This window comes from Euprymna scolopes, chromosome 6, assembly GCF_053919585.1.
Source record: "Euprymna scolopes isolate OS-2025 chromosome 6, ASM5391958v1, whole genome shotgun sequence".
Taxonomy (NCBI): Eukaryota; Metazoa; Mollusca; class Cephalopoda; order Sepiida; family Sepiolidae; genus Euprymna; species Euprymna scolopes.
In genome coordinates, this window is record NC_136487.1 from 85,036,407 (window position 1) to 85,063,847 (window position 27,441).

A 27,441-nucleotide genomic window follows, 5' to 3' on the forward strand; every position below is an offset into this window, starting at 1 on the left:
GGGGAAAGGTGGGAGGGGGTGCTTGGTATGTCGGTAATGTTTTAGTTTTGGAGTTTAAGGAACTTGTGGGGGAGGGTCTGGGAAGTTTATTTCTGGTGTGGCTGAGGGCATAGGGATACATGGGGGGAAGGATAATATGTGGGGGTAGGAGGAGGGGGTGTTACTTTTAAATTCGAGTCTTAATGTTGAATTTTTTTTTTTTATATATGTATATATTTTTTTTTTTCAATCCTTTGAGATGAGGCTTCATAATTTGTGTATTGATTTTTTTGCAGACTGTTATCCTCATCTTCATAGTTGTTGTTTTACCATGTTTCGGCCAACTATTCCTTTCGCTTTCTTCAGGTGGTTAACTGCGACAAGCTAGGAATGCTTAATCTTGAAACTATATCCCCAGTAATTACTGCCTTCCATAGTTGTTGTTGTTGTCTTACCACCTTTTGGCCAACTAACCCTCTGGCCTGCTTTGGGTAGGATTGACACTGCTATCTTCAGACAATGCTCACCTGGAACCGTAGAGACTCAATGCCTCAATCCACTGTGGCAAGTGAGCATTGTTTGAAGATAGCGGTTTCAATTCTACCCAAAGCAGGTCAAATGATTAGTTGGTCAAAACGTGGTGAGACAACAACAACTATGGAAGGCAGTAATTACTGAGGATCCAGTTTCAGGACTCAGCATTCCTATCACGTCGCGGTTTACCACCTAAAAAAGGCTAGGGGAATATTTGTCCGAATCATGGTGAAATAACAACAACTATGAAGATGAGGATAAGTCCACAAAAAAAATCAATATATAGATCATCTCTATTGATTTGTTCCATGGGATGGCTAGCTGGAACATGTTCTTGAAGAAAGGCAACAACGACGATTCAAGTTTTGAACAAAACATTTTATTTGATTCAACTATTTTGCTTTGGATTTTTGAGATGAGGATGGATAATTTCTATTATTTGGATCATCCAGACTACTATTCTCATCTTGGTTATTATTTTCACAAGGTTTCAGTTAATGTAACTACAGCTTTTCGGACTATGGAATGTTTATGTCTATACAGGATAGCAAACTGAACCCTTTATTTATTCCACAGGGATTGTTAATCAACACCTTAAATCCATTGCACCATGTGGATAAACAATCAGTTCTAAGTGATAAGTTATCTGAAGGTTTATGGTTTAATCCTTATGACAGGTGATAATGACTAAGGAAAGCATAACACTTATAGCTGAGCATGGCTGATGGAGCGAGGACAATCTACATCTGTTAATTAAATAAGGAGCTCAGTTCAAAATCTGATATAGGTTCCTGAGTTCATCATAAAATTTCCTAAGTTCAAAAAGATTCACCTGAAGAATGTCGGAGGTTACATCGTTCAAACGTTGTGAAAATAGCAACCAAGACGAGAATAACAGTCTGAACAATACAAATAAAAATTAACGGTTGCAATGTCCATTTTTCTTAATCAGAAATTTCTTTTATCTTCAGTGAGGTCTAAGTGTCCCTGTGTCTTAAATTGTTACACATAACGTATATTTCGACGTATAAGACAACCCTTTAAGTTAAAAAATCATCTTTAAAAACCCAATATTTCATAAGATACCGAGTATTGCAAACTCTGGCCTAGGCTAAACAAACATGGTTTCATGGTTTAACAGTCATCTTATACAACCGATATATGATAAATTTATTAAAAATTGCTCCAATTTTGTACCTGGTCTTATCTGACGGTTGCCTTATACGCCGAAATATACAGTATTTTTACTAAATTCACAACAAATAAAATCAAATTTCAAATCCTTTTTATGGCACATGATTAAACCAACCAACCAGAAACGTATGTCTTATCTATTTCGTAACATTTTTACAAGTAATCTGTACAATTTCTACAAATGATTAACAAAATATAATTTAAAAAATAAAAGTAGAGTGTTGGGCAATTTTTATTTTAGTTTGAATTTATTGTAAATGCATTCAAATCTATTACAAATATATATATATATATATATTTTACAAGATAGTCACCACTTATCAAGGCCCGGAAGCCACTCGAGGATAAGGGTTATTGCATGTACTACGTTAGTATTGGAGATTTGATAAAGTGTCTTACTTAAGGAGCGGTTCATCAGGAACACAATTATTTTCTGGCAACATTGTGCATCCTGAGAAATGTGGCACAGATCTCCATCAAATCAAATTTTTATTTCAACAACAACAAAAATAACCCAAATTCACTTGATTGAGATTGGCACATCAATGCTGTAAACCATTTTTTTTTTTTAAATTACTTTCTTGTTCACTCCAAACCATATTTTTTAGAGGACAGCATTGGTGGAGTTGATGGTGATGACGAGCAGCAAGATGCTTGTTCACATTACATTTAAACTTCTGCATGTTTGTATGGTTGGGGAAACAGGGAGCAGGGAGGGCATTTCAAAGGCAAGCAATCCAAGGAGAGAAGGTATCAGAGTAGTAAATCCTATAGCATATAGGGATATCTATAGTGAAGAGGTGTGATTTTGCAGTTAGTTTCTGCTATACAATGTATTTATATAATAGTCATATGAAAGTTTTGGAAAGTTATTTAATTGTATCTTTGGTTTCTTCTATAGGAACTAGAAGTGTTTTATTTTTTCAGGTAGATTTATTTTTTTGAGAGGTAGGCACATTTTCAAACGGCATGGTGAGGTTTTGTATGTGCAGTGGTGTGCAGACAGGAGGGAGGATGTGACGGAGCAGCGACCCCCAGGTATCTAAATCGGGGGGAAGGGCATCCAATCATGTTGAAACTCCCTTTCTCATAATATTTCCCAGTACTAGGACTTATTTTTCAGTCTTTGGGGCATACAATCAGGAAGTTGAACTCGGGTATCAATAGGACATCACCAGACCTTTGCAGGCGATTGGGTTTGTGATAGTATTTCTTGCAGATATTCCTGTATTTTGTACAGTCAATTAGAACATTTTTGACCGAGTAATTGATCAAAGTAGATGCAATGAAAGGCAGCTTCTGTATTGAATATGCGTGTTAAGACAATTGGGAAATCAAAAAAATGTGTGCCTATTTTCTGATGCCAAAGAAGCAGTTCTTTTAATTGTTTCATCGTTTTTTTTTTTTTTATAGTTTTGGTTAAAATTTAATTTTTCATTGTGAGTGTTAATGATAAAATAATAAATCTTTATTGATTTTAAGATACGAGTAAAACTATAATCTCTACGTTTGCAAAATTACATACACATATTACATGGGTTTTATGGTAATCCAAAAATTAAAAAACAAGAAAGAAAAAACAAACTGTATAGCTAAATATTTTCAGATTTTTAAAGAAAATTTGGCTGAAAACATTCGTTGCTGGAAAAATCTGGTTTGTCGATATGCTGCATTTCTGCCATTGTTGGTTCACAAGGTTGATCGTCTGGCACTGATTATTAGGGTGATATCTGTGAAAAATTGAATCACTTTCAAAACATGAAAAAAGAAAATAATAATTAACAAGTCATTGGTAATCATTTTCATACCAAAAATAATTATTCTGTCATATATATATATATATATGTATATATATATATATATATATATATATATATATATATATATATATATATATATGTATATATATATATATGTATATATATATATATATATATATATATATAAAACTATATATATATATATAACTATATATATATATATAACTATAACTATATATGTGTGTGTGTGTGTAGTCCATATAAAAAGTAAATGGATAGTTATATTTTTCCAATTTAAGAAAAAGGTTTCTGGATTGGCTTAGAGTTTTGTTTTCAACTTAACATTTCTTCTAAGTTTTCTGGGCGAAGTTTCATCGGTAATATTGATCCCAAAGTCTGGGCAATTTGCGACCGACACTGGCGTGGATGTTTCAGAAAATGCGAAGGAATCACTTAATCATTTTGAAGCATCACCCCCCCCCCACTCTCTTTTTCTATGCGATTTACCACAATGACTTCTCCCTATGTTATCTCCCTTTTTTCTTCTTCTAATAAGCGTATGTTATTTTCCTTTCAAAAATCACTGTATCCTTTTCTTCCTCGTTTCTCTTCGATATGGAGCATTAGTTTTTCTTTTCTTTCCTAAATTAATAGTATTTTTCTCTGCTTTTTCCCTTTTCCTTTCTTTACCAAAATAACTTTCTCATTGTCAGAGAAATGTTAGTTTAAACTGTGAGAATTTATCTTTCAATAAATCGTCAATCACACTCCAAGTTGATCTGTGTAACCCCCTTTGTTTGATCAGCTGGGATTTTGCAACTCAGTGTCTGAGAATCAAAATTTTGCCCGTTTCTCTTAACAGTGATAAATAACTCTTAAGAATTTACCAGCAGGGTTATTCGACTTCACTCGGGATGCATATAATTTGTTACTTGGGAACAAATCCCATATTGTTTGTCATTTTTTTTGCATCTAGTATATGATCTAAGTTTTATAGCATATTCATGTTGACACATCGGTTCTTGCTAGATCACCTAAGTTAAGCAACATTGAGTCTGATTTGTACCAGATGAGTGACAATTTAGGAATATTAGGTACTGTGTGTAAGAGAACATTGACACCTCCCTGCAGGAACTGCAACAATCTAACATTATCATCATGTCCCTTGACTGGGATATACATGCAAATAAGGATTGCTTGTGAATTTGATATTTCCATGAAACTTGTTCCTGTGAAAGAAGCCGGTTCAAACTGTCTAAAATAAATACTGCTTCATTTCTTTTTTTTATATATGGAAGTTTAAGAAAAATCAAATTCAAGAAAATGAAATTCAATCAAGATGAAGTTCATCTCAAATTATTTCATTTTTTAGTTGAGATCTTCTCTGGAGTATGTGTTTGTGAGCTCCATTAAAAGGACCAAAAATCTCCATTAATCAACTCTATTCAAAGGAAACACTAGAACATAAAAAGAGTTACTATGTTGGCAGGTATCATTATAGAGATGTAATATAGTTTTGGGTCTTTCAATTTGTCTCTTACAAAAATTATGAGAGATGAATCACGTCTGTTCCCATTAATACCTTGGCTTGAACTAATTTGTATTTGCCCGAGTAATAGCTGGGTGGAAATCAACAAGTTACAAGTCTGTACATCAGTGATGTGTTAATCGTTTGTAGATCAAAGCGCCAACTTATGCCAACCAAACTATAGCTCAACATAACGCAAGATATTGTGTATACATATAAACATCTGCTACACATTGATCTCTTACCTGTTTGAATATCTCATCATCTTCTCTGCGTCTTCTTTCTTCTTCCTGCCTGAGACCGCTCTCTTCGGCTTCTCGGATGCGCCTCTGACGTTCAGCCAACATGGCAAAAGCATGAATCTTTTGTTCTTCTTGTAGATGTATCAGTTCTTTGGAGAGGAAATTAAACATGTTTCCAATTGTACTGCCTTCGATACGACTCAGGGCTTCATTCACAATATTTTCCTGGACAAGAGAATGAAGAAGAAGAAGAAGTAAAAAATGAGTTGAGGTTTCGAAATTGCTTGTCAAAAGACTCTGAAATTGAACAATCCGAGTTTTGCTTGGTTTATTTTTCATTCATTACAAAAATTGTATATAAATTGAATGAATTTTTAATAAAACTAGAACAATACTCACCCTTGGATGAGTAAAATCAAATTCCAAAACAAAACAGTTTTGAATCACTTTTATGTTGTATTAAGATGAAAATGTAGATAAAATAATAGTAAACCTTACGTACAAAATCCTGATTCAAATTTTAATCAAAATCCATTACATGAACTTGATTCAAGAAATCTAAAGCTTAAAATATCTTAAGAAGAAATTGAAGTTCAGAGAATCTAGCTTAATTAGTGTTTAATAGTTATAGATGAAATTCAATGTAAATCTAAAAAGATTTTCAAATTATTAGTTGTAACCATATAATGCCCCCTAAAAACTGTCTTAAATACTCCAAAGAAACTGAAATTTATGGAATGTTTATTAAATAATGTCTAATATCTATTGTTGAAATTTCACAAAAATTGAAGGCATCTAAATTTTCGTGAAGGACTTTCGCCCTTTTTTACTTTAAAATAAGAATACCCCATATTACCAACCCTTACACCTTGCAACTGCATTCCAAAATTCATAATGATCACTTCATTAGTCTAGGAGATTATTCTTCACAACCAAGTATAAATGTAAATATATACACATACCTAACTTTAAAATAATGTACACATGTTATTCACTGTGTTGCCTAGAATATATATTCCAAAATCCATAATGATCTGCACATAAGTTTAGATTATTGTATATATATATATATATATATATATATATATATATATATATATATATATATATATATATATATATATATATACATATATATATATATATATATACATATATATATATATAAATTTTTTTAAAAATTCTAGTTTACAAACAGAAGAATTCTGTACACTTAAAGTGAGTATAAAAATTACTATTAATATTTAATTAATATTTATAGGACAATCCTAACCAGATAAAACAGCCCAATATTTGAGCTAGAGCATTGATATAGGGAATTCAATTTAAATTTTGTAACTTAGAATTCATAGCAATTTATAATTTGACAAGGAATACAAGCTGAAAAGTTAAAATTTTCCTTATTCCATGGAGTTTCAAAAAAATATCGAGAGTAGTTAGTGAAATAATATTCAGAAGCAGGCTATAATTTTGCTGGTTAGAACATAAATTGAAAACTACAAATTATGAGAGAGGTCATATTTGCATAAAAGTTGATAATAATGCAGAAATGTGTAGGTCAAACGGATATCTCAAATGAAGTCCTGGCTCGAATGAAGAAAAGGTTGAAAAGCTGGTACAATCCAAAGAAAATGTTGATTGGTTAGATGTAGAGATGCAAATAAAATAGTTCAATAATAATTGTAATAATCCAAGTGGTTGATCAATAAACATGAGCAAATTCTTAAGTCTGAACATGGCATCTTAAAATTAAAAATTTTTCCACTTGTCTTCTTTGTCGAATTCTAATTTACAGAGTTTAAATTGAATTCTTTATATATATATATATATATATATATATATATATATATATATATATATATATATATATATATATATTTCAGAATAATTTTTTTTTTTATTTAACAATCAGTTGGTATGGAAACCTGTGATTATAAGATTTACAAAATATTACTGGCGGTAATATTCTATAAGTTATCCCATCTAAATAAGAATTGCTCGATATGCAAGATAGAGCAAATAAATTAAATTGTGATTCAATGAATTTCAAAAAACCCTTATTGAAATGAAGTGGTTGAGTTTCATATCAAAGATTTTTATTATTCTAAGCAAGACAAAGAATGCTTCAGAAAATTAATCTCCTTAACCTATAGAGTTTCGATGTCTACCAACTGCTGTAAAGAACATCCACTATGGATTTTACCAAGCAATCTGGACCTACAGAGCCCCTCCTTCAAATTGAAAACGGGGCTCTCCATTTCAAAGTCGCTGCCATTTTAATTTTTTTGAAAACCGGTTTGTGAAGTAAAAAAAAAAATTTGTTTTACAAACTACTTAAAAATACAAACCAATGAACTTTTCTACCATAAAAGTAACTTTTATTAACTACTAGTGGAGGGTACCCGGCGTTGCCCGGGTGTTTGGAGGTGTGTGTGTGTTGGGGGAGGGTAGATCAAAACAACCCTGTTTAAAAAAACAAAAAACGTTGGCCGGGTGTTTGGAGGTGTAAAAGAACCTTTGACGCAGAGGTGGAAAGGAAATGGAAAAAGAAACCTGCGACCTAACCATCTCGACCACGGGAATAGGTGAATTGATAAGTGTGTTAAGTTGACGTTTATAAAGTGAAATTAACAGTTGCGCGTGATGTTTGACCTAGTTTTGCACTGGAAGCCAGTTTCTGTTTTCCCCGCTACGCGACGGTCAAAAAATATCTCGAAAATAGCTTGTAAAAGTCGGATAAATTAAAGATAGCTGCAACCCGAGCTCCTTAGTCATAGATATTATTATTCAGAAAGCATATAAAAGGTTTTAAGAAGGAGCAAGCCAACCGAGAATCATGGCCAAAAAAGTCTTTTGTAGACATATACAAAAAGCGAACACACATACATACATACATACACATATTTTCGCTTTTATATATATAGACTAGCGGGGGGTACCCGGCGTTGCCCGGGTGTTTGGAGGTGTGTGTGCTCAGGTGGGGAGGGGGATAATCAAAACATAAGAATAAGCGAAGTAAATATTTTTAAATAAAATTAAAAAAAACACCCCAATGTAAGGCAAACAAACAATGTTAAATGTAAAAATCGGAAAATCAAAAAAAGAAAACGCAAAAAAGAAAACAGAAAAACGAACATTAAAACTTCTTTAAAAAATATGAAAAATAACCCCCCAAAAAACATGTGAAAAATAGCTAGCGGGGGGTATCCGCCATTGCCCGGGTATTTGTAGGTGTGTGTGTTTAGTGTGTGTGTGTGTGTGGGGGGGGTAAATCAGAACAAAAAGGAAACTTAACGATAGCGATTAAAAGAAAAAAAGATGAGGGGTTGGTGGCATGTGGGCTTGAACCCGGAGCCTTGAGGCCTATAGATTGAGCCTGAACACCTGCGCTACGGCGACAATGTTAATGTAAGAGCGATTAAAGTGAGTCAAGTCAAAGAGGTTTGATTGAAAGGTCGCCACTTAATGAGGTCATCGCAGGAGTGTTACAATGACGGGGCATTTTTTTTTTTGGCATTTGTTTACTTTGTTTCACTGCGGGATCGTTTTTTCATTTACTGCAGGGCAGTTTGGGCTTCCCCACAATGATAGGAGGGGGGAACCAGCTCCCCATCGAAAGGGAATTGTCCAAATTGAATATCAATTGTTTGATATAAGGAAAAAACCGCATTGATCAAAGTTGATTGCTTTTGGACATTCCCGGCAAATCGCGCTGGGAACGATGTAACATCCTTTTATTATACGAAAAAGACGAAGCTACATGCGCCGATCGAAAAATGTTGAATATTTAGCTTTCGAGAGTCAGGCAAATTAAATACACACGCGACCCCAGTTTGTAACTCGTAGATATTATGATTTCGACGTGATATAAAAAGTTTAAAAATGAGCGACGGCCTCAAGAAGCCGCTGAAAACATCCTTTTGCAGACATACACAAAAAGCGAACATACATACACACATTTTCGCTTTTATATTTATAGACTAGCGAGGGGTACCCGGCGTTGCCCGGGTGTTTTTTGGGGTATGTGAAAAAAACCCGGAAATGTGAAAAAAAAACAGGTGCCCGTGAAAAAAAAACAAAGCCTTCACAACGCGCAGTTGGAAAATAGTAAAGTGTTAAAAAAAAAACAGGTGCGCGTTTTTGATTGACGTGACGGCGATAGGTATTCAGCAGTTACGATTTTGTGTGGGACAGTTTTAAATGAGGTGAATAAATCGGTTTGTTTGTTTTTAAAAACCCGCTCCCTGTTTATTAGGAGGAGCGAAATGAAAGCTACAGTCTGATATGACGAAGTCGACATTGAACAAACGTTACTTAGCTCTCTTGAGACAACTGGCTTTCGGCCTGTGATTAGAGTTGAGTTTCGCTTTTTTTTATATCGAAAACCAAATGTAATGCGTGGCGATGCGGGAAATGTGGAATAATCAACGTTTGAAAGTCAATAAAATTAAATAGACAGGCGAGCTCCATGGATAACTCTGAGATATTACAATTTATAGATGATATGAAAAGTTTTAAGAAGTTGTGAACCGAGTAAGCGCTTCTCTGAAAGAAGCCTTTTGTGGACATCAAGGAAAAGCGTACATACATACACACATACATTTTCGCGTTTATATATATAGATGGTAACATTTATTTCTTGTATATTTATATTATTATATATATAACATTTTCTCTTTGTAAGGAAACATCATTTTGTTGGTCACTATTGGCTACGAATGGAAACAAAGTTGATATAAAAAAATATATTTTTGCGAAAATTATCTTTACTCTCATCATATTTTGCTTAGGGTAAAATTTTTGAGTATCAAAACCTATCTCTTTACAACCCCTCCTTTTCATAACCTATCATACTTTCATCAATCACAGTCCATTTTCTGTAGGCTGTTTTTGAACCCAGTCAACGACGGGTACTTCTGCTAGTATATATATATATATATATATATATATATATATATATATATATATATATATATATATATATATATTAAATCCCCAAGACAGTGTTTCATGGTAAACAACTGAATGCCACTGAAAACTTAGGATTATTGTGAATTCGAGAAGTTGATTCAGCGATTGCAGGAAATTAAATAACTTACTGAGAAAATAATTTTCGAAAGAAGGACTAAGAAATTAAAATTTTTTTAAAAATCTTCCAAGACTGTATATATAAATGGCAATATGTCTGTCTGTCGGTCGGTCGGTCGGTCTGTCTGTCTGTCGGTCGGCCTGTCTCCATATTTTCAATCTTTATCTTCTCCAAAACTAAGTCGCAGAGCGGTGCTAGAGGCTCTTTTATTGGATCTTTTATGGATCTTTAGTCGGTTAAAATAGTTTTTAAGGGATTAAAAATGGGTTAAAATTGGAAAAAATCATTAAACATTTAGTACATTCATCTTAGCTTATTTTTAATTTTTAATCAGTTTATGTGCATGGTACAGTGGTAATGTCGCCAGCTTTGAATGCTACAGCTTCAGTTTCGATTCTAGCTGATGGAGCCTAAATATTTTTTCTTTATTTTTGAAATCAGAACTCTTTAATAATATATACAAAATCTAGACAAATTAAAATATCATATTTAATTGTATTTTACGACCGGGTAAAGCCAGGTGCCCACACCCCATGTTTGTATATATTTAAAAGCCAAGCTTAAAACTGATCTGATGTTGCCCTGCCGCATTACCTTGTGCTCATAAGTTTCCCGCTGTCTCTGAAGAGCCAGTGTTATTTGACGCTTTTGTTCAACGAGTTTTTGATCTTCTTCTTGCAAAGTATGAGTACTCTGCAATTCTTTGATCAGCTCATAATGCCTTTCTTTTCCTTCTACCATCTGCAAAAAAGGGAAACAAAAAGAAAATACAAGTTTATGTAACATTAAACACTGGATTTTGTCTCATAGAGACTCATAGAGGGATGCTGTTAGGAGTGCATGCTGCATCCCTGACACGTACACACATAAAAGAACTCATTTTGCTATTTCCAATGGGTTGGTTGTGTCCAATTTTTTCACAGGAAAACAAAAACAATATTATCATTATTTATTTTTTCTGGATGGATTGTTGTCAACGCAATTTTTTGACCATTTTACTGTCTGGTACACATTTCCAAGATGACTACGGCGTTTGTTAAAGTGTTCAAATTATCTGAATGTTCTAAGTTCAATCCTGAGCGAAGGCATCATCATATTATAACTGTTAACAGAGCGCGGACGCGTGCATGGTGGCTATATACAAATACCAAGCCGTGTGCGAAAGGTAAGGAAAAAGAAAAAGACTATAAAAAGGAAAAAAAAGCATGTTAGAGAGGACGATCACGTTAGGGATATACATGACATCACAGCCATAATCAGAAGTCACACGTGGCAAGAGAGGCGTTGTTACAAAAAAAAAAATCTCAGTTATTATTTGTCCTATGTTATTTGCGGTGTAGACAGCATACAACGCGTGGGCCTCGTGTGCAAACGTGTGTAACGTTACATTTGGTTTAACATTAATTTTAATTGCTGACATGTGTTGGATATCTTTTAAAAATTGCTTCCCATGCTAATCTATCTCTTGCTAGGTTTTTATTTATCCCTCTTTCTTTCAAACCCTACCTCATCACTTCCTCTCATGTTTCCTTGGTTTAACCCTAGCCAACTGACTGCTACATAAACTGCTCTACATCTACTAACCCAAGCATTTTTACCCGTTCTGTGAATGTGACAAACCAACAGAATCCCCTGTTCTACAAACATCTTCCTATACTGTCCAGATTTTATCTTCCTTGAAAACTCGTATTACGCATCCATCATTTCATTTTTAAAGCATTTCTCTCCATGCAACGCATGTCCTCAACCCTTCCCGATCAGCTTTTATTGCCATACATCAGCACACCTCATACATCAAGACAGCAAGATTATTTAACAAAATAAGTGAAAGAATGTCACAAGGTCTGAAATGTGGAATAATAAAGGGTTGAATTCAAAATTCCATGACTGTTCCTAAATTTGACACAAGCACTCGAAGAAGAAGCATATGGTTTGGTTCAAAATCCCTTCTTAAATATTTTATTTAATATTGATTACTAATTATGCTGTAGGGAAAGTTGGTTAAGATCTCTACTTATATATAAAAAGCACTTTGTGTGTGTGTGTGTGTGTGTGTGTGTGTGTGTGTGTGTGTGTGTGTGTGTGTGTGTGTGTGTGTGTGTGTGTGTGTGAGTTCGTTCCCTATGGACGCTGAAACGTTTTTTAATAATTTCACACAAATGTACTTTATGTGTCTGGCAGTGTTCTTAGATAGGTTTGTGTCAGAATGCCTCTGATAAGCATCAAAAATCGATAATCCAACAAATCTAATTAAAGAAAGAACAGTCCGATTTTAACCAAAGTTGACACCTCATAGAACCTAACATCACAAATGGATTTGAGAAATTTTATCACCGAACAAGTAGAAAGGCCTAATGTATAAAATCAACAGTAGTTTCTTTGATAAGATAGGAGCACGTCCAAAATTAATGTTTCTGTTTAGAGCACAAATGAACCATAATACTTGATTTTTGCATTTTAAACTTTAATTCTAAGCCATTATATAAAAATAATTTTATAAAATCAACAGTAGTTTTTCTCTACAGTACAATATAGGCTACAATGTACAGTGGATTAATTTAGTGTGGGAAGGCATGTGAAGCATTCTCCCGATACACTACTGTGGGTCCCCAACTATTGCAGGCAATCAATCGATTTGATTGAAAAATAACAATTTCATCGATTTCAATGACAATAAAAATATGGGAGGGTGGAACTTTTGTTGATTCTCATTCAGTCCGGGCAATGTCAGGTTTTCTTGCTAATATATTCTAGAGTCGATTTTAACATGAGGAATTAAAGCAATCTATCTTGGATGAATTCAATAAAAGGTTCAGTTCAAAATTTAGAAAGTTATTGTTATAGAGGGATAACACCCCTTATGATAATCATGAACTGTCCTAAAAAGATTAATGGTGGATGATGGTGGCGAAGCTTGTTAAAAATCGCCATTTTGCTAGTATGCCTGCTTCTTCTTGCTATCAATCCTACTCACCTTGTTTGATATGAAGGAAAGAATGACCAAGTGTTAAAGAACAAACTTCTTCCCTACAATTAAAATCGACTTTTTTTTTTCAACAGTTTCATCTAAACAAATCATGGTCCAAAAAGAGTTATGAAAATGAAAATAAAAAAATAAATTTAGTCAGGAGACATGCATATACTATATAGGTACGGGCAAAAATGTCAATAAAAAGATAGGCGGACATAGTTTTGAAAGCCGGTTTCTCATAATTCTTTTCAAACTACTTTTAGATTGTATTTGAAAGATTAAAGACTAAAGTTAATTACCAAAAGGAAAATAATACTTGTAAACGTGAAAAAAAGTTATAATGAAAAATGTTTTCACGGCTAACAATTTCAGCTAAATTTTAAAGTTAATAAATTCATTGTAAAAATCCTTTGAAAGATAAATATTAGTTTTCTGTATCTATTTCAAAGATAATGAGTAAATTCTTAAGATATTGAATTAAATTAAAAAAAAACAAAAAAAAAACAAAAACAAACACCTTGTTTGTACAAAAGATAGCTTAATTAACCCCCAAAAGCAAGAATCATGAATCATGACAAATGGAAGTTTTGTAAGCATGCATTATGCAGAAGCCCAAATGTCAGACAATCGAAAGGCTGTCTGAAAATGACGTCAGGTAGTTTAAAGGAGATAGGGGGCGCTGGTTTTCTTTTTTTCCCCCCAGCCGTGCATCCGTACATTTCTATTGTGAACGTTTGTATCATTTTTACCATTTTAAAAATTTTTTTTTTTTCCATGTTCCTGCTCTTACATTTAAAACATTTTATTTTTCAAGATTATATATAAAAATTGTTACGTTGAAAGTTTCACATTCATTCAAGCAAGGAATATATTAGAATCTTACATATAAAAATTATGTGAAACATGTAATTGAAAAAAAAAAGTAGAAATATTTTTTGTAATAATAAATTTTTGTGTGAAAATATTAAATAAACAATGCTTAATTCAATGATAGTATCGGTAGTTCAAGAAATTAATTTTTCTTCGAGTTATATCGAATTTATTAATACTGATTTTAGGGGCTTTTTTCTTAATGCTCCTATACAAATTTAATTTTTTTATTGTTACAATTTACGATGCTTTATTTTCATAAAAAACAAAAATAAATTCATGCATTTTTTTTACTACTAAAAACCATAACTATTGTAAAAGGTATTTTTTGTTTAAACAAAATAATACATTTCCACTAAGATTTAAATAAAAATAATGGATTCATTATATTCTGTGATCATTGTTTGATAAATACTGAAAATTTCGTTAAAATTGGTTAATTTCCTGATTTTTTGGTGAGTTTTAAGTAAAGGGATGGTTCAAAATCTTTATGCATTTTGAGCATCGGCATTCATTTTGCATATACTTAACAAAAAGTAAGTAAATGCTAGTTATCTCCCTTAGATAAAGACCGAATCCTGAATAATACCTAGTACTATAGAAGTAAGACTGAGTCCAAGTCTTTTACCTCATCTCTCGCACAAAATAGACTTAGTAACCTCGTAGGAGATGTCCTTTTCCCTTCTCTGCAACCTCTATCTCACAGAAGAGATGTTGTGAGTTTGTCTCTGATGTATCGTTATTTTCATGGAAAGTGTTCGACTGAGCTTCAGTCTATGGTCCCCCCTCGCCTAACTTTCACAAGAAACACTCGTCTAGCTGAAAACACTATCAATAATTCCCCCCACTTTTTATCTGTGCCTAAACCTAAACGTAGATTCCATGAACAAAGCTTCTTTCTTAGAATTGCACGCCTGTGGAATTGTCTTCCGTTTTCCTGCTTTCCGGCTGACTACAATATGGTTGTGTTCAAGTCTAACGTAAATAAGTTCTTGATGAGCCGTTCCATATAAGTTATCAAATTTACCGAATTTTCATTACTAACGATTACTATATTGTCCAATTTCTACTGTACACTCTTTAACCCTTATCCTTGAGTGGCCTCTTGGCCTTGATAATGTGGTGATGCCTGTGTAAAAAAAAAAAAAAAAAAAAGTCCCGCCAAGAGGCAAGCAAGGGATACCACATTTGTCCACACAGCACTCAAAGTCTGACTGTTTATAAAAGGTACAAAATGCTTTGGGCAAAACGGAAATAGGTGTGCAATGTGCATGTTCAAGGTGTTCTAATCACCTGACATATCCCTATGCGAGTGAAAACATGCCAGTGTGTTCCTTACCAAACCATGTATTAATCACTTCACGGGTGATTGCATGCAAGTGCACCAGAAAATAGATCATAATTATACAACTGCTACATTACTCCCTGCTTAGGCTTATAGTCGATAAAAACAAGATATTCTTTATTGACAGTAGCAATACAAAAGAATAGATTTACAAAAACATGCAAATTGCACCATAAAATACATTGTAATTATATTACTGCTATAACTTCAAACACCACCGGAATGAAAATACTCTAACAAGCGGCAAAGATAGGTATTTTCAACTCTGAACATTAATTCAAAATAGTTTGATTTTCAAAGGAAATGAAATTTAAAAAAAAAAAAAAAAAAAAAAAAAAAAAGCAAAGACGTTGTAGAATGAAAACATTCCTTGCAACACTAATGAACTAATCTGAACACTAGGGGTAAATCACTCATAGAATCTTGTGTGACTTTGTTTGGAATCTTTTTTATTCTCTGGGAATCTTTTGGAATCTTTTGAATCGTTTGTAAAGTAGTACAATCATTAAGAAATCATTAAAAAAAAATTCACAATTTTCAGGAGGGCAAAAACAGTTACTGTGTCATCAGGGCTGTTTAGTATTGGTAATTCTAATTTTCTTATTCTTGACACGATCTGTGATGGCCCTTTTTATTTCAAGAATATTCCAAGAATTGTTTTGAGAAAACTTTACAGATAAATGTCTGGGAGGCTAAGATCTGCTGAGTATGAAGCTCATTAACGATTTATACCTCCTACTGATGAGACTATCACTAAAGTATTTCCCCATAACAGCAAGAAGACAAAGACTGTTGAACATTTATGACTGAACCTTTCTGAAGCACAAGTCAAGCATAGATCACAGAAAGGTTTGATATTATTTATTTTTATTTTTGTAAGGATGGGGGGGGGGGTCCTGTATTTTACTTACCCGATTGTGTACAGCCTCCCCTCTGAGTAACTGCTGAAGGTATATAACGGCAAGTTCCTTTTCTTCCGTTTTCTACAAAAAAAAAAGAAAAAAATCTTTTGAATTATCAGAGAAATTGGATAAAAAACCACATTTAATTAACAATCGTGTAAACAAAATTACTAAAATCCATTTTCACTGGGCAGCATCGTTGACACTCGCACGCATAACGCAACTTTTAAATCTTATTTAAGTATTTTAGCAAATATTCATGCTACAGAATCGCTGATTATTGTTATAATATTTAATCTGGTTGAGATGTGAACTTAAAAAAAAAAAAAAAGAGAGCGATAAGAATATAAATAAAAACAGCTTACTGATGGTGGTCCGGTGCGTGTAGGTGTTGGGGGTCGTGGTTTCGGCTTCTCGATTTTCACAAGATAACGAAGTGGTTTTTTATCTTTTCCTTTTGGAATCTTCCTAGCTTGAATTTTCTGTAAAAAAAAAAACAAAAAAAAAAAAAACAATATAAAAACAAAGCAAAAACAAAACAAAAAAAATCCCCGAAAAAACAAGCAGAAAAATGAACATGAAGAACACTTTAATAATGAAGATGATGATGATGAAAGCAAGAAATCTTATAAACTTTGTACCCCCCAGCCAATATAAAGGCGTCAGCATCGGCTGATAACACAACAAACAACAACAACAACAACAACAACAACAACAACAAATAACAACAACAACAACAACAACAATAATAATATGAATCAGTCTTGGCTGGCACCACACAAAAACGGGGTGAAGGGTAAAGGAGGATGGAAGGATTGAGGAGAGAAAGTACATACCAGACCTCCACTAGATGAGTGCGAAGAGTACTTAGACCTTGGAGAGGCTTATTGCCATCCAAATTCCAGTGAAGACCAACGATCATTGTCAGGGAGAAATCAATGGTAAGCGACTTCGTGATGATGCAAAGTCATTTGTAAAGGTTATCAAAAGAGGTGGAGAATATTGGAAATCTGGGGAGACTTGTTGTCATCCAGACTTCAAGGAACACCACCGGTTATTATCAGTGAGTAATCTCTGATGATTACCTGTGTGAGAACTCCTAGTGAGTATGAATAATCCTCATCCTCCTCCAGTTTTTTTTTTTTACATAGGAGTCACCACTTATCAAGGCCCAGAGGCCATTCAAGGATAAGTGCTAAAGAGTGTACAGTATCAGAATCATAGTAATCCTTATTAGTGGAGATTCGGTAAATTGGTTAACTTAAGTGGAACAGCTCATCAAGAACTTGTTTACATTAGACTTGAAAACGGCCATATTGTAGTCAGCTAGAAAGCAGACAAACGGAAGACAGTTCCACAGGTGTGCCATTCTAAGAAAGAAGCTTTGTTCATGAAATCTACGTTTAAGTTTAGTCACAGATAAAGAGTAGGGGAATTTCTTGATAGTATTTTCAGCTAGATGAGTGTTATGCTCCAAGTGTCACAGATTTCAAGGTGAGCAACACCAGGCAGCAAAGTCAGTCTTCCGCCTTCTCATGTTAAGAATGGATTTCTAAATTTACCGGGAAATGTTAGAATGCAGAAGTGCTGATAATTCTGTAGGCCCTGGTAATCCCCTAATCGAAAATTACACAAAAATACAGGTAATTAAACATTAAATTTTCGCCTGATTGGTGACAAATTATTAGCAGTATTTCTGTTTAATCATTAATATTTCAAGTATCCTGCATGTGTGTTTCATTTTCCTCCAAGGATTGAGGTCAATTTGAATGAATTATATCTAGAAGTTATGAGTTCAGTAAACTATTGTGATATATATAAAAAAACATGGAATGTGGAATGAGATTTATAGCAGCTGACACTCGCTAGAAACACAGGCAGGAACTAATTCTCATGATTCGAGATTTGAAATCCATTTCCTCCTGGCTTGTCCAATCACAAGCCAGCTCTCTATCACGTGATTGAGTACATAAAAGGCGAAATCTGAAACTCTCTTTCTATTTTTCTTGCTGCACTGCCAGCAGCACACATCGCCAGGGGGTTTGGGCCCCTGGCTGAATGTGAGTACTACAAGCTAACAAGGGCTCTCTTCTAACTACCATTTATTTCCATGTGCGGTACCCAAACAAACATTCTTTATCCTGCTAAAGAACATACACCGACACACACCCAGGCCAACACATTAATACACTGAAGACTTTGCCCTTTCTTTCTCCTTTAACCGACTTCCTTCGTACCGACGGCTACTAGCTATAAACATGTGTAAATGGAACTGAACTATTCTCTCCTTCAACCAGCTGGCATGATATTAATTCTATCTTTACTCAATTCCCAAATGGTCACACTCAAGCAACGTTGAGCCTGAACCTAACTAGGCAATATATTAAATCTATCTGTAAACACATTAACACATTTCTCTCTACTAACGAAGATAACAAATAAAGTTGTTTATTAATATAGAATGAAACTTCATTGCGTTGTCCCTTATTCAATATTTTGGTGAACCCGAGGTGATATGAACACACAACCATTGCGTTGTCTCTCATTTGTATGGATTAATCTACCAACATGTAACACAAACATAACAGCTAAGATGAGTACAGCAGTCTGAAACATGCAAATAACTTTTATTTTGTTGTTTGATTATGATCTATTTTGCTATTAATTTTCACTGCATGCAACAAGGATATTTTACACGTTCTGGCAAATGTCAAGAATAGTTAATACAAAAAAAGTGGTGGAAAATAAATAAGTAAATTAATGGGTTTGTTTTACAATCCAGAGAGATAGGAAAAACTAGTAAAAAAAAATTAAAATATATGACAAATCAATGTTATCAGAGGTAAGATAATTTACTCTTCTACCCCCCTCGCCAATCTTTCACGAAAAACACCCGTCTTGCTGAATCCACTGTGAAAAATTTCCCCCACTCTATATCTGTGCCTAAATCAAAACGTGGATTCCATGAACAAAGCTTCTTTCTTAGAACTGCACGCCTGTGGAACTCTGTTCCGTCTGCCTGCTTCCCACCGGACTACAACTTGAATGTCTTCAAGTCCAACGTTAACAAATTCCTAATGAAACGCCCCCTTAAGTAAACACTTCATCAAATCTCCACACCAACCTAATGTACTTGCAATAACCCTTATCCCTGAGTGGCTTCCGGGCCTTGATAAGTGGTGATCACTGTGTAAAAAAAAAAAAAAAAATCTGGAAAATTCTTTAGTGATTTTACTTACTTTAAAACGTTTAATCTGTTTGAAAAACATAGTGTCGAGCATTAGGAGAAAAATGTCAGGGAAAGGTTTGAAAATGACTTAAAAATAATAATAAAAAAAATGATACAAAATACTGTTAGAAACCTACCCAATATAAATATGCCACATTAATATATTGTTATATATTTGGATTTTTTTACCACTTTTTCGTACCTCTGTAAATTGTAAAACAAACCCAAATAAATAAATAAATAAATAAATAAAAATAGACAAAAAATAAATCTTGCTACCACCCTGGATAAATTTTTTGTGTTTTAAATTATTTTAAAGCTTTTTTTTGGGGGGGGGGGGGAGTAAAATTTTTTTAAGTTATGTCCCGGAGGTGATTGCTTGAGGCCCTGATAATCGTCCCAAATCAAAAATTAAACAAAAATACAGGTAATACACGTATACAGTTCAGTTGAACATTAAATTTTCGTCTAATTGGTAACAATTATTAGCTGTATTTTTGTTTGATCTTCGATTTTTGGGCGATTATTAGGGTCTTACATAATTACTTTTGTTAGCAATTTTTTCATTTTAATATGATGTATTTTACCATACTTTTTGATCGAACTAGAAAAAGTGTAAAATGATTTTAAATGCAAAAATAAATAAATAAATAAATAAAAAATAAACTTTTGGATTACCTCTGGTAACATTTATTTATTGTCTATTTTTTCATTCTTTTTTTTCTATTAATTATTTTTGACATTTGTCAATATTTATTCTTGAAACAGTAAAAAAAAAAAACCCCCAAAAAAACAAAAACAAAAATAATAATACAAACATCATAAATGTCTTTGAGTTCAAATTCCTGCTTATATTTTCTTTTAATGTATGGCCCAATCATTTTTTCGGGAGGCACGGGTACCTTTATGGTTGGATTGGTCACGTGATTGGGGAGTGTTTGCTCCAAATCCAACAGACCTGAGTTTAAAAAAAGGGAGATAAACATTTGAAAATACCCAAATAATATCAAATACCTGAAAATAAGATAATAATTTACAATTGGTATCATGTACATTTTTTCGGACTATTATTCTCATCTTGGTTCATTATTTTTATGTTTCGGTTGACATAATCTCTGACCTTTTCAGCTACATCTTTTCAAACTAGGGAATCTTTATGTTGAACTTGGTAACTTATATGGAATTTCAAACTGAACCTTTTACTTAATCCACAGGAGTAGATTGTCCCTTTTCCTTCAGCTGTGACTGGGTTGTTGGTGCAAAAGGTTTTGCCGGTTTGTAAAAGGGACATATTAAACGATTATAATTTATTTTATGCATATTGTTATTAAACATCATCATCATCACCATGATTAATTTATGACTTTTTCTTTCAGATTACTAAAGAATCATTCATATTTTTTCTGCAATATTTTCACCCCAAAACAACCTTCTTTCGTCAACAGAAAGGGAGTCATTTTGCATCATAATAATGCTCGTCCTCACAAAACATTACTGACCAAACATCTCTTAGAAGAATTTGGTTGATAAATCTTGCTTCATCCTGCATATTCTCCTTACCCGGCTCCCTTAGATTATCACTTACTTTGAGGATTACAAAACCATTCAGATGTCTTAAGTTAACATCACGAGAGGAGATTGAACATGAGTTAGATTCATATTTCACATCAAAACCTTAAAGAATTTTACAAGTGAGGCATTTAAAAGTTTGTTAACAGACGGAATCAAATTATAGAGAGCAAAACACATTTTTTCATTTTCAGATAAAATTTTAAATCTGCAAAACTTTCATACCAACCTAATATATTGAGGTACATGTGAAATATGGTACTTCAAAATACAATAACAGGAAAACTTATAAATACATTTATTTATTATTTCAAAATATTACTCTACACAGAGTATAAACAACTGGAATTTTTATAAAAAATAAAATTAATTTACTATTTTGACTCCACAAACTCCAAATGACAAAACCATGTGGCATAATTATGTTACGTTGTGGGGTGGTGTTCATATATATGTGTGACTGTGCGTCATGTTACTAGTCTCTATATAGTGGCTTGTTCATTATCTGAACCCTAAGTTATCGTGTTGCAGTCTATTTATGTTTTGTGATCGTTTAAATATGTTACGTGCATGTGTGTCAGACATAACATAAACACATACATGTATTTCGACATACCTCATCAGCTTTTCAACTGTATTGTTGGTCTTTTGATCCACCTGGAAATTCATCTGTTCTTGGAGGGAAGCTGGAAACTGTTAGACAAATGCATTTCACTCCAAGACGATGGTTGGTTTTATATAGATGTCAATTGCAGAAGAATGGGAAGTGAATATCTTTGCTTGTGGGTTTCTCTTATTCTCCAATTTGAGACGTGTCAGCTCCCTTCCAAGGGGGAGAGGAGAGACAACCATTAATCCATCTGCTCTTCTCAACGTCCAAATTCCAACTTAACTCTATGTCCAGCCAAACTGAACATGTGACAACAAAAACACATCCTTCCGATCAGCTATTTTTAGAGCTTCCAGTGCAACTTGTCCATTTTATATCTCAATATGTTTTGACAACTTTTTATCAAAACATAGCTTCACATCTCATCTCTCGTTTACCTTGCCAGTTAGATAGCTATCTAGATTAAGCTAGATCGAGATAGATGCACACAGATATATAGATAGATCGACAGACAGAAAAATAACAGATAATTTCTCATGTTCGATAACTATATAACATTTATACTAGAAGGGAGATAATCTATTATTACAGATACTGATTTGACATAAATATCGTTCAGAGTTTGTGGAATTCTAATAATAAATTAATTTTATTTATTACTAAAATTTTACTCAGTAATTTCCTATAATTTTTTTCTAAACTAAAATTTATCAATTGATTAGTAAGTATATCCATAAGTTTTCTTGTAATTTTATTCTGAACTGGTATATTCTGCATGGATCTCAACAATAAATATAATTATGTTACTTTTAGTTATTACAGCCTCTAGTAAAGATTGAATTTCAACCTCCGGAAGACGGATAAAGAATTCAGTTCGAAATTCTGTATATGTTTACGAGTTTGATATAAAGGTTCTTAAGTTAAAAAAAATGCAGCGTAAGAAAGTCAAAGGCTAAAATATTGTGAAAATAACAACGACGATAAGAATAACAGTTTGAACAATCTAAATAATACAATAATTAACAATTTCTTATATATATATATATATATATATATATATATATATATATATATATATATATATATATACTAGCAAAAGTACCCGTCGTTGACTGGTTCAAAAACAGCCTACAGAAAATGGACGCTGATTTATGAAAGTATGATAGGTTATGAAAAGAAAGGGTTGTAAAGAGATAGCTTCGAATTTGGGGGTATCAAAACCAAAGCAAAATATTAATGAAAGTAAAAATAAAATAGATAAACCCCATAATTTATTATACCATACCTGTTCACACTGAAACACTTATTGCAATATTCTGTGGATCTATATAAAAAAACCTTGTTAAACTTTGTGACATATTTCCATTCTATGGAGGTCAGGCGCAAACGAACACCCCATAATTTTATTATACCATATTTCTTCAAACTAAAACATAATTATCAAAGTATACTTACGCAGATAGATATGAAAAGTCTTTATTAAAGTTTGTGCCCACTTCCATTCTATGGAGGCCAGGCGCAAACGCAGACCCCACAATTTTATTATACCATCCCTATTTAAGTTAAAACATACTTATCAAAGTATTTTTATGTACATTCATATCAAAAACACTTGTAAACATTTTTTTTTTTAATTTTTAAATTTTTTATTTCCATACTTTGTGGACCAGGCGCGAACGCAGACCCCACAATTTTAATGGACCACCGTTCTGCCAGATCAAACATACCCATTTCTGTGTCTCGATACATCTTCTATCATTATATGCAATCAGTTTTTTAAAATAGTCAACCATATAGGAGCCTATTCATGACCACACACACACACACACACACACACACACACACACACACACACACACACACACACATATTCAGCTTTATATTATATATTTATATAAATTTATATACAGCAGAACCCTAAGATACGATGGCCCTAGGATATGGTTTTATCAGGTTACGATGTGGAATATCATGTTTTTTCGGCCCCTGGTTACGGTATTTGCCTCGCCTTACGGTATTATAGTATTTGATTATATACATATACTATACTGTATTTTTTTACTAATTTTTAATGCCATATCCCGGGGTTCTACTATATATATTTTTAAGGAAAATTAAAAATGCACTTAATAAAAGTACAAATTGTGTTTGTTCTTTTTTTATGAGTCAGTCATGTCTCATCACAGCCCAAGGACCGCTCGAGGATAAGGGTTAGTGAAATTGTCTATTAGTGATGGACATCTTGATAGAATTCGAAACGATTTATGTAATCAAAATTATTTAAGTAAGCAGCTCAACAAGAATTTATTAACATTTGTTAACATTGGACTTGAGAATAGCTGTCTTGTAATCAGTTGGGAAACAGCCTCATTGGTATTGTGTTCCACAAATAGCGTTAATGTTAGGGTTAGGGTTAAGGTGAGAAAGAAACTTCGTTCATGATAGTTCCATTCAGTTTTAGGTACACAGAATGAGAAAGGAAAATTCTTTGCAGTGGTTTATGCTAGACGAATGTTTGCTGTGAATGGTTTAACAGGAGGGGGGGCAGACATTGGAGCTTGATCAAGCACCTATCATGACAATAACAATAGAAATGCTAGCTACGTATCATCTGTTAGAAAAGGGCTGCAGGGATGGAGAAGAAATCATCCCTCATCAGATTTGGAAGTTGATTCTGTATTCTGTCAAGGCAGAGAGAATTTTTGGAGCAGCGTCTAACCAAATGAGGGAGCAGCATTCAATCTCAGGAGGTATCTGGCTTCTGTACAAGTAGAGGATTATGTCAAGAGTGAGATACTTTCTGGAATGGAAGTAAAAACTGATCATTTTCCTGTGATTTTAGCAATGGATTTGATCTAAGTCTTCATTTCAAGTAAAGTGAAGATTAGTCCTAGAAGCTTATCAAAGCAAGGAGCTTCCTAAAGAATAGAACCATTCATTTCAACTCCAGAAAAGCTAAAAGCTATGATCCGAGTTATGGTGATTAAAGAAGAACAATTTGGTTTTAGAGGTTTTAAAAGTATCAAGCTTCTTTTTCTTTTTTTTCTTCTCCTTATTGCACCACATGCTCTAGGTCGGCAAGGAGAGAATCAGAAGGATCTTGATCATCAATGCTTTTCAAATTCTGCCATAGATGGTTGTGTCATATGTGTAGATGTCAATGAATGATCTAAGAATATGATTTGGAAGATCAGTAATGAATAGTAATGTATGATTGGGCTTAGAATAAATCCTTGAGGTATGTCGGCATTCATTTTTGCCCATCAACAGACTTATCGGAGAGAAAAGATTTGCTGACTGAAAATACATTTCCAGATATTCCATAGCAAGCAATCTTGTCTAGCTAACCTTTATGCCAAACCCCATCAAAATCCTTTGATATATCAAGAGCTACCACCCTAGAAACAAAGCCCCCATCAACAGATTCACCGATCCTGTGCGATATTACAGTCAGTACATCAGCTGTTGATCTTTCAGGACAAAATCCCTATTGCTTGTCACTAACTAGATTGTTTTTGTTGAGATTGTTGGCAAACTGTTTGATTTATTACAGATTTGAGCAACTTACTCATGATGCACAGGAGACTGCTAAGTCTGTACTGAGATGCAGAAAATCGACCTCCAGTATTTTAAAACATTGGACAGTCTGACAAAGTTTTCCAAGGGAATGAGAAACATTTTCCCTTTCAGTAATGATTGAATAGCTTTGTAAGAATAGGAGCTAGTTCCGGTTGCAGCTTTTTAGAACTATGTCAGGACCTTGCTGGTATTGAAATTCTTGATAAGTTTGGCAGCATCTTGGACAGATATATGGATTCTGCTTAGAGTATTTACAGTGACAGGGGTAAATTCTGGAAGTTGGAGTCCCTGATTATAAAGGGTGTAATTTAATGAATACTTCTTTTATTAGTTGCTGTGAATATCGCCTTTGATCAATTGATGATCATCTGTTTTCCTATGAAATGAATGACGTCTCGCGTGTCTAGCTAACGTGGTCTAGCGATCACTAAACTACTCTGTCTACCTTGCACCTTTTGTTTTGTTAACCTTTGCTAATCTTTCACAAAAAGTACTCGTCTAGCTGAAACCACTCTTAATAATTTCCCCCATTCTCTATCAGTGCCTAAACCTAAACATGGATTCCATGAACAAAGCTTCTTTCCTAGAGTTGCATGCCTGCGGAACTCTGTTCTGCTGGCCTGCTTTCCAACTGACTACAATACTGTCGTTTTCAAGTCCAACATAAACAAGCTCTTGTTGAACTGTCCTCTTAATCTAATTATATCAAATTTGCACTGCTTACGATTACTATGCGACACACGTTAAAACATATCCTTAAGTGACCTCCAGGCCTTCATAAGTGGTGACACCTTTGTAAAAAAAAAAAAAAAAATAATAATACTTTTTTTTTTTTTTTTTTTTTTTACACAGTGATCACCACTTATCAAGGCCCGGAAGCCACTCAGGGATAAGGGTTATTGCAAGTACATTACGTTAGTGAGGAGATTTGCTGAAATGTTTACTTAAGGGGGCGGTCCATTAGGAATTTGTTAACGTTGGACTTGAAGACATCCAAGTTGTAGTCCGGAGGGAAGCAGGCAGACGGAACAGAGTTCCACAGGCGTGCAGTTCTAAGAAAGAAGCTTTGTTCATGGAATCTGCGTTTTGATTTAGGCACAGATATAGAGTGGATAAAGTTTTCACAGTGGATTCAGCTAGACGGGTGTTTTTCGTGAAAGATTGGCGAGGGGGGACCAGAGATTGGAGATCAGACGAGCATCTGCCATGGAAATAACGATAAAACAAGGACAGGCTCGCAACGTCTCTTCTGTGGGAGAGAGGTTGCAGGGTAGAGAAAAGGGCATCCCCCACTAAGCCACGAAGTCTATTTTGTACTCTGTCAAGGCAGGATAGGCTGTTTTTAGCAGCTCCTGCCCAGATATGGCAACAGTATTCCATCCTTGGATGTACTTGGCTTTTATATAGATAGAGAATTGCATCCGTAGTGAGATATCTTCTGGAGCGGTAGAAGGACCCCACCATCTTTCCAGCGACCATGGCAACAGACTTGATGTACGTGTTCCATTTCAGATCAGGAGTAAAGGTCAAATCCAGAAGCTTGTCAAAACACGGGGCCTCAGCCAGACGAGTGCCATCCATCACAATTGATGCCAGATGGGGATCAGAGCGTTGATGATGTAAGGATAGCAGTTTGGTTTTGGATGCATTAAAGGTAACCAGCCACCTCTTCCCCCACTGAACCACGCGCTCGAGATCAGAGGAGAGAGAATCAGAGAGAACTTTGTCATTTACAGCCTTTGATGTGTTGCCGTAGATGGTCGTGTCATCAGCATAGATGTCAATGAATGATTTAAGTATGTGTTTAGGGAGGTCATTGATGTAGATCAGGAAGAGAGTTGGGCCCAGGATTGACCCCTGAGGGACTCCAGCATTTATATTGCAGGCCTCCGATTTTTGTCCATCTACCACTACTCTTATGAGCCTATCGGAGAGAAATGATTTAATGATTGAGAAAACATTTCCAGTTATACCGTAGCTGGAAATCTTGTGAAGTAGACCCTTATGCCATACCTTGTCGAAGGCCTTTGATATGTCGAG

At 34.0% G+C, this 27,441-nt stretch overlaps 1 protein-coding gene across 3 annotated transcripts in view; it reads right to left on the reverse strand.

Moving 5' to 3' along the window:
• The window catches only part of LOC145277760 (cilia- and flagella-associated protein 91-like), a 362,282-nt gene that overhangs the window by 10,580 nt on the left and 324,261 nt on the right, over positions 1–27,441 (reverse strand). For all 3 annotated transcript variants that reach the window (XM_080129480.1, XM_080129481.1, XM_080129482.1), the window contains 5 exons: positions 20,462–20,601; positions 16,780–16,896; positions 16,424–16,495; positions 10,921–11,067; positions 5,241–5,462 (listed from right to left, as the gene is read on the reverse strand). In XM_080129480.1, the coding sequence (XP_079985606.1) occupies positions 5,241–5,462; positions 10,921–11,067; positions 16,424–16,495; positions 16,780–16,896; positions 20,462–20,601 (698 nt within the window). The remainder of the gene's footprint in view (positions 1–5,240; positions 5,463–10,920; positions 11,068–16,423; positions 16,496–16,779; positions 16,897–20,461; positions 20,602–27,441) is intronic.